At 39.6% G+C, this 8,937-nt stretch overlaps 1 protein-coding gene and 1 long non-coding RNA gene across 2 annotated transcripts in view; one reads left to right on the top strand and one right to left on the bottom strand.

Annotated features, from left to right (window-relative positions):
* sirt6 (sirtuin 6) overlaps nt 1–1,338 on the bottom strand; it is a 26,183-nt gene extending 24,845 nt beyond the window's left edge. The window contains exons 1-2 of the mRNA XM_076294818.1: nt 1,177–1,338; nt 671–798 (exon numbers count right to left, since the gene is read on the bottom strand). Coding sequence (XP_076150933.1) covers nt 671–798; nt 1,177–1,242 — 194 coding nt within the window. The 5' untranslated portion in view covers nt 1,243–1,338. The remainder of the gene's footprint in view (nt 1–670; nt 799–1,176) is intronic.
* Nucleotides 1,339–3,352: 2,014 nt separating this feature from the next.
* On the top strand, nt 3,353–4,808 carry LOC143135258 (uncharacterized). The gene is made up of 4 exons (XR_012988866.1): nt 3,353–3,429; nt 3,663–3,968; nt 4,360–4,614; nt 4,704–4,808. It is a non-coding gene; the product is annotated as an uncharacterized LOC143135258 (long non-coding RNA).
* Nucleotides 4,809–8,937: the final 4,129 nt, after the last annotated feature.

Below are 8,937 nucleotides of genomic sequence, written 5' to 3'. Positions count from 1 at the left end.
AAGTACTGCACCAGCCTGGGCCTACATGCTAGTTGTGCGTGTGCTTCTAACCCCGCTGAGTTGGAAACCTGGGCTTTTAGCTCAGTGGTTAGAGCGTTCGACTCCCATGCCGGTGTGTGTTGAGGTGGCGGGTTCGAGGGCCGTGAGCGGTGGATGAACCGACCTCTGTTACATATACACCCATCAAGTACTGCACCAGCCACACTACTGCAGTCACCAAAGGCATGGACAGATTATGAGCCAATGACTCCCCCCCCCACACAAGAAACTTGGTAAACTCAGCTTAACTAGGGGGGTCCGAGAAGAAGAAAATAGACAGATTGAGACTTACAAAATAACCATCAACAGATTCAAGGCATCTTAAAATAGATGATAGATGACAACAACAAAGCATGATTATCACACGTAGGGGATAAGGGGATAAGGGGTGGAGAAGTGGCGACGTCACGCATAGGCTTGGGCTCCAGGGCCGCTCAGTAATATATCCCTCAAAGGTCTATCAGACTATAACCAAGAACGTACCGTCTTGTAAAAATGACGAGATGAAATACTAATTTATTGAGCAACTTCACGTGTTTGCGTTGGATGATAGAAAGACAACAGCATTCCTCGTGGTTTTAAACACGGGGAGCGTGGACAGGTCAGTTGAGCGGCACAGGGCAGGAGTTACCTGAAGTCGGGTATGCCCGCAGATGTGCTGATCCCTGCGCCCGTGTGCACCACCAGGTACTGAGCGTCCCGCACGAGCTTGGCCAGAGTCTCCACTTTACTCCGCAGTTCCTCCGGGCTGTCGAACACCTGCACAGGCAACGGGGATATGCTACAGTTTAGCACGCGATCGCCCAACAATCTGCATTTCAGATCCTGAGGGGAAACTTCACGAATTCATCTTGATGCTTTGTTTTACCTTCACTAGTTGGTCTTGAGCTATGTTCACTTGCTAGCTAGCTAGCTATGTTATCGCTATCCAAATTGTGTTAATTATTCAATAGTAACAATAGGCCTGTTATGCAAGTGGATCTTAATCTAAAGTTAAGATAACACAGTAACGTTGGTTGCGACAACGTTGCTAACGCATTGTTGACTATGAATGCATGGAGCAGGCCTATCAAAAAGCTAACGCTAGCTGACATAGCTAACTTGCAAAGTACACCGAATGAATCAACAGTAACCAACCTCTGGGATACCACAAACGCCTTTATCCGCGTATGGTGAGAGTCCTGCAGCGTAGTCCACAGACATGGTGCACACCAGTATCGTAGACAGGGGATAAATCCGTAAAAACTGTACTCGGCAGAGAACAGCAACTTCTTGCCGCTAACCAAATTCAACCGGGAGTTCTTCCGCCGATGATTGTTGGTCCTCCAAGGTGACGTCAGATATTAGTGGACAGTGCAAGAACAACACAAACCCAAAAAGAGGCTATACTAAATAGAAAGAGCACCCTGTCTGGTGTGTTTAGAAGATAGATATCATATAAATAATGTAAAGCAGAGGTTCTCAACCTTTTTGGGGCTAAGGCTCACCAAATGTAAAACCAACACACCTGCTTAACATTTAGGCTTGATTTTGTCACTCATAATATTATAGGCTACCGTTTATGATTTTTTTTGCATCAATACAATACCATAGAATGGAAGAAATAAGATATTAAATTGTCAATGTCAGTAGCAAGGTTTACACAGCAGGTGGCGCTCAGCTAGCACTGTCATAATGTTCAGTGTTTGAAATGAATGCACTCCCAGCCTGTCTGTCTCTACCCCCTATTTAATGGCCTAGTGTGATTGTTTAGGTGATCACTTGGCTGTTGGCAGGTTGGCTAGCCAATATTGCATTTGCCAGTTTGGAGTGGGCCATGGCCTGCACAAGAAGTTGTGTGCGTACTGCGTAATGTAGGGTCTAAATCAACATGACCTTGTGATTGAGGCTACATTTCATTATGACACCCAAGCTGAGGCCCATAGCCAGTTCCCACCCACAGAGGTCATCTAAGGTTCCTGAAAGTGTTGCTGTTGCCGACTAACCGAGAAACAGGAATCTCCACATCCTGGGTTAGTCGTAATTGTTAATCACATGAGAGCATTTTTTTGTCACTGTGTAGCACTGTAGCACTCTACCATCAGCACAACGACACTGTACCCTCGGCCACACTGTGTGAATATAAAGCTGTGGTAGCTTCTCGTCTAGCCTACGTGTCTATCTGCACGCAGAGGGCGATGAGAGACGATTATAGATGTGTCTGTGGGCTGTGTGTGATTTCTGTGCATGAGAGGACATGTACAGTATGACCTGTGTTATGTCACCTGTGGTGTACGTGAGAAGAGGTGGGATGATCGCCTGCTGTTGGGGGCTGCTTGGTCTGATCTGGTTTAGTTTAGTAGAGCAGTTAGTTGCCCCAAAACCCTTGTAGCACATAACCTGGGCTGCTAGTTGAAGTTCAGGGTGTGTTTAGCCGTTCTTCATATAAAAACTCAGATCTACGTGGCAGTTTGCTACACAGAGAGTGGGGAGAAGAAAGCATTAAATACACATTGATCAGTGACCGACCGTGCTGAAGGCCTGTTTATCTGATATCATTAGTTGTAAGGTTTATTATAAAAAAGTTGGTAACACTTTACTTGAAGATATCTTCATAAGAGTGTCATGACACTGTCTTGAACACATGACAGTCATGACACATGAACCCTAACCCTAACGTTTATGATTTGTTTATAATGTTTATGACACATTCATGACAGTGTCATGTCAGTCTTATGTAGATACCTTCAAGTAAAGTGTAACCAAAAAGTTAATACGATAACAGACAAAAGAACTCTGTTGAGGCACTTTCTTAAACAACCAATGGCAGCCTCTGATCGTATCATATTAAACCTTGGCAGTGTATGTTCTTTAAAAGATGAACAACTGATGTGTGAACAACTGTGAAGAAAATAATTGGTGAACCACTGTTAAGGAACGAATTGGTGAACAACTGGCAAGGTGTGTGAACAACTGTGAAAAAAAGAATTGGTGAACAACTGTCAAGGAAAGAATTGGTGAACAACTGTAAAGATGTGTGACCAACTGTGAAGGAAAGAATTGGTGAACAACTGTGAAGAAAAGAATTGGTTTAGTGAAAAAATAGTCTTGTGATTTACATTGCAAAATGTGTCACCCACATATTTTCTTCATGTATTCTGAGGTTAATCCTTGTTTTGGGTTCCATAACCAATATGTTATTCATTAGCCATAACATTGAGTAAATGTGCCAAGAGGCCAGGTCTTATGGGAGTGTGTGTATGTGTCTAGGTGTGTATTAGTGGGTTGAAAGTAGACAGTGGGTTGCTCTTGCTGTTTGTAAGTGTGACCTTGACTAGGCAGAAGGACAGACGCTGGCTACAATGTGTGTAAAATGGACGTGTTGTTTTCTCCTTGCCGTCCTCCTCACAGGTACAGACGCTCGTGAGCTGCTTATTATTATTATTATTGTTATTATTATTGTTATTGTTGTGTCGTCGACTTTATTTTACATAAAGGCCATTTACATTATATGGTTTAACAAGTTGAAACAAGTTGCATCGTTCTTAATTGGAGAGAATACACTTACCCTGGTAAAACTTATTCCTTACCTGTGACTTGCCTAATAAGTATCATATTTAAAAGTGTTTTTTTTGTCTCTACAGTATCGACGTGTGAGGTGTTGAAGGTGCGAGAGGGAGAATCAGTCACCCTGAACATAAGGGGGCATGTGGACAAGAACAACTTAATAGCACTTGATTGGTCTGTTAACAACATGACTATTACAGACTACAGGAATAGAACAATTTATATTGATCCACATTTTAAAGGCAGAGTAGAGTTTGACAAGGACACCTTCTCTCTGAGGCTGGGGAATCTGATGAAGAATGACTCTGGTCACTACACTGCAGTGAGGAATGTTGATGGTAAACCAAAAGAGATGGTGGCTGATTTCAGCATTTCTGTCCTGGGTGAGTGAATCAAAAGCTGTCATAGTAGCAATATTGTTATTTTTGACATGGTTAGAGCATTAGAGGAGAGTATGAATATGACTACTTAGTTGCCTGTGTGTGTGTGTGTGTGTGTGTGTGTGTGTGTGTGTGTGTGTGCGCGTGTGTGTACAGTATGTGTGTGTGTGTGTGTGTGTGCACCGTTTGTCACTCTTGCCCTGATGAAGGCCTAGATGGTGGCCAAAACATGTTGGTAACATGGGAGACATGTTGGTTTTAGTAACTAGCATATTTCATAAAGCGGTTTTATTCCTAAAATGAGTGCCTTGGCGTCCCGCATGTTTTTTGAGAGTAGGAATATGTATACTTAGTTGCCTTTTGATTGTGTGCATGTGTGTGTGTGTGTGTACAGAGCATGCAGCAGCCCCGACTCTGACTGTGGTGTCTAACTGGTCCAGCAGTGACTCCTGTAATGTGACTCTAAACTGCACAGGACTCAACATGTTTCTGATCTCCAGCTGTGACGGCACCTTCTGCTCTCAGGAGGGAAGAAACAGATTCCTCTCCATCTCTCTCAATCATGCCACCGTCTCCTGTAACCATAGCAACCCTGTTAGCTGGAATCAGACCTTCATTGAGCTTGAGCCTCTCTGCCAACTGTCCAGAAGTAAGAGATTTGAGCATATCATATGAACACATATTAGCCATATATATTATGTTCAACTGGTAAACCATACGTATGTATGTTCTCTGTAGAAAGACAGACTGATACACAGAGGTGGACAATAGAAGTCATTTTTGGAATTGTAGCTTGTGTAATCAGTGCTATGATTGTAGCTGCTATTTATTGGCGGCACAAGAGCAGAGGTAAGGCTGCAAATCTTTCTGTAACTCATGAGTCTATATCATACACTTTGACTTCATATTATACATTACTATTCCTATACTGACATTTTATTATTATTTATTTATGTATTTATTTATTTCACTTTTCATCTGGAACATAAACAGACCACAATATCCAGGTATGTCAGTCATTTTCTGCATTACAACTTGGAAATAAATCAGACTCAAAACTTGTATATGTGTGTATCACACCTTAAATAATAATAATAATAATAATAATAATAATAATAATAATAATAATAATAATAATGATAATAATAATACCTTATATTTATGTAGTGCCTTTCAAGATACCCGATGTCGATTAACAAACAAAAAGGAGGAGTATGGAATGTGGGGTCTTCTATAATAACGGATACTTTTGAGACAGATACAAACATGCAAAACTTCTGAGTCTGATTTGATTACTTACATTACTGTATTCAAAAATGGCCATTTACTGGAAAATAATTCTACTATTTTATTCTAAATTATTTGTTATACTTTTCACATGAAGCACTGACATTGTCACAATGCAACACTGCTAGTAACTATCATATGCATGTGTTTTTATTCACCCCCCTCATAGAATACCAAAGGGTTGACTGCCTTATTAAATGTTCTGAAATAACAAATATAACTAATATATTTTCTCAGAAATGCTTTAAAGCAGTAAGTTTATATATACAGTAGTGAATGCAGATCTGCTCAATAGGAATGTCAAATAATACTTTGATCATATTTGGAGTTTAATACTTTTACAAAAAGTATATTCTGGGGCTTTTTGCCTTTAGATAGGACAGTGAAGAGTGACAGCAAACGAGTGAGCTCTCTCACCCAAGTCCACGTGGGCACTTGGACTTGACTTGTGGTATGGACGCTGCATCCACTTGTGTCGCTCCCCCCATCAATATTAATTTATATCAGTTTCACAATCAATACAAAATGTAAAAAATTACAAAAAATATTTTCAATTGATTAACCATCAATTCTGATCCCTCTGATCTGAGTTACTGATAAATATATATATAAACATTGAAGGTTTTGGTCATCACCATCATCTGATGATAATGATGACACTATCACACCATGGCAATAATTAAATATGATGATAAAAATTGGCTAGGGGTCTATATGTTATGCTCAATTTCAAAGTAGCAAAAATATTATAAGTTGCTGAATGTAAAAGGTAAAAATGTGAATGTGTGAATCAAAACATATGAATTGGGGTGACCTGAGCCCTATAAGAAATGGACTATATTAAATCCAGATGCACAATCCGAACACATTTCCTTTTTCTTTGGTGTTTTAATGGCATCACAGGCATGATATAACAAAATGTCCAGATAAAATGTCCAGATCGTGCATTTTCATGAGTTTTTGATCATCATCTATTTCAGTTCTATTCATCATAGAGTTCCCAAAATTGCACAAAAGGTGTTCTTTGCTTTCTCTCCCTCCTTTTTTGTATTTTCTATCCTCTGTTATGTTTTCTGGCTACCAAATTTGTTTACATTTTTCCACTAGTTTAGCCTACCAAGAACAGAATCTCGTGATCTCACGTCTTGACATTTGCTGTTAGATGGGCTAACATAGCCTACTATCTCCATGGGGGAGGGGGAACTTTTGATACATTTTTAAAAATAACTCGTTATTAGCCAATAGGGAAACTGCCAGAAACAACAAGCAACAACGCTTTAAGCTGGTAAGTGAGACACAGCAAGGAATGCACTTAATGCAGAATCACCACAGAAAGTGATTATTTGATTATTTATTTTTCTCAAAGTCTTAATTGACTCTTTTTTAGTAATGTCTGTCTGATTCATTTGTGGCCTCTGTATTGTTGTGGTGCATCACATATTGCATACTGACTATGTACATGTAGGATGCTGTTTAAGTGCTTCATGTCTCTGACAAACCCTGAGGTTGTATTGAAGAAAAAAACATGCAAGGCTTTAAACGCCTTGCATGTTTTTTTCTTCAATACAACACAAACTGGTCAAATCAAGGTGGAAACACACTGCATTAAGTTGAACTGTAGTTCACCTCAATACTTCAAGAGCAGAAAACAATACATTTATTTTTCCAAAGGAGGAAGCAAGGAAAAACAGAAGGAGGTCGTCAGTGAACTCAATCACAGAACCAATCACCTATGCTACTGTCAAGCACATACCTGTGCCAATGACCAAGAAAGAGCCAGTCAACATAGCGCCACCTGAAATCCTCTATGACACAGTGAAGCATCTACCTGTGCCAATGTCGAGGAGAGAGACAGTTAACATAGCGCCACCTGAAATCTTCTATGGCACAGTGAAGCACCTACCTGTGCCAATGACGAGGAGAGAGCCAGTCGACATAGCGCCACCTGAAATCCTCTATGACACAGTAAAGCACACCCAGTGACATCATCTCCCTGCCAGCCATGTCTAACATGTGAGACGGGCCCATCAGAGAGTTACAGATTGAGATAGAGTCTGACTTTAGAAATATTATTGAATGTGAACTGTCAAGACATTAAGACTGGCGCTAGGCTTAGATAAATTGAATATAAATAATAATTATAACACCCATTTTCTGTACGGTTTTATGTGGGATCCGTGAAGATGAAGCATGAAGCAAGTTACATTTTCTGGGATAGCTAAATTGGCTGGGAATATTTGAAGCTCGGTTTTTAAAAGATTGATCTGAAGGTGACAATGCCTGAGCCAAAATAAAACTTCACTTAGTTATGCAAAATTTTAGAGCGCAAGTTGAGTATCAACCACATAACAGTGAACACCTAAGTGGTGCAAAAGGAAAATAGGCAACATAGGCGGGGTCCAACTACTTATCACGGAAGTACACCAGTGGGAAGGTCATGGGGTCATTTTGACACTTTTCCCCACCGAGGCATGTTGATTGAAAATTCAAACAATGTAGAGAAGGGAATGCAATGAATGGCTTTGCTACTTATATTGCTTCAGCCGCAGTTAATGTAAATCTAAACAAAAGTAACAAAAACAAGACTGAAAAATGCTGGTTATGAGGCTGATGATGACATGCCTCATGATCTTAGCCACTGAAATCTTCCAAATGATCCCTGTCCCACAAATATTCACACAAAGAAACAGTCTTTAATTTTTCATGGTAGGTAAACAGGTAAACAAGTAAACAGCTAAAGCCATATTGCAATACCATAATCTTTCCTCTTCTTGTAGGCTTACATATAAGTTTTTATTTTTTTATTTTAACCTTATATTGTATGTTTTCCATCTATGTCTGTAATAATCATTGTGTACACTGATTGACAGCAGGTTGTTAGAGCAGTTGCATGATTTCCCAGCCGGGGGTTCTAACCTAACACTGTCATGGCGTTCAGTAGTTTAAAGTTGAAAAAGGTTCCTAGATTGCTGTAGTATCTTTCACACTCACCCATTTAACCTGTGTAAGGTGTTCATATGTTTGTTACTCAGCGTGTTCCCAGGTCTGGTGGACCCACCACATTATTAGGCTTTTAAATCAAAATCAGCCATAACATTTTATTTTATTATAACATTTATTTATATAATAAAATGTTTAAATCAGCCATAACAATTTATACAAAAATAATTATCAGATGTTTACATTAGCTCAATTACCAATGATATAGACATAATTTTGATCCATTTTTGCCATTTACTCCTGTGAGATCACATTTATGATCATATAAATGATTTTTGTTGTTTGTGAGAAAATGAGGAAATTCAATTATAAATAAAGTAACAAAATAGAAACAAGATTTTTGATCATTATTGATGCTTATTTCTTAGAACTTAATCAGAAAATGTGCAAGTGCTTGAAATATAAACATTTTGTAACTTTGTGTGGGAATAGTAGGTGCAGAAAGACAACATTCACACACTCCTACACTCAGACACGCATGCACACACACACACACACACACACACACACACACACACATAGCAGGCCCAGTTATGATGAGGACACAGTTAAGGTATGATAACTTTACAATTACAATTATTACACACTCGGGTCCAGTACACCCGAACACCACATATATAAGTTATGTGTAGGGGGGGGGGGGGTTGGTGTATGGTGTGCAGTCATTGAAAATAGGTTATTTTTT

The sequence above is a fragment of the Alosa pseudoharengus genome, unplaced genomic scaffold, assembly GCF_046254945.1.
Source record: "Alosa pseudoharengus isolate Yale_2024_CS ecotype anadromous, Long Island Sound unplaced genomic scaffold, YU_APseudo_1.1 YU_APseudo_1.1_scf_2, whole genome shotgun sequence".
Taxonomy (NCBI): domain Eukaryota; kingdom Metazoa; phylum Chordata; class Actinopteri; order Clupeiformes; family Clupeidae; genus Alosa; species Alosa pseudoharengus.
Note: the sequence above shows the minus strand (reverse complement) of the source record. Positions and strands in the feature narration are given on the sequence as shown.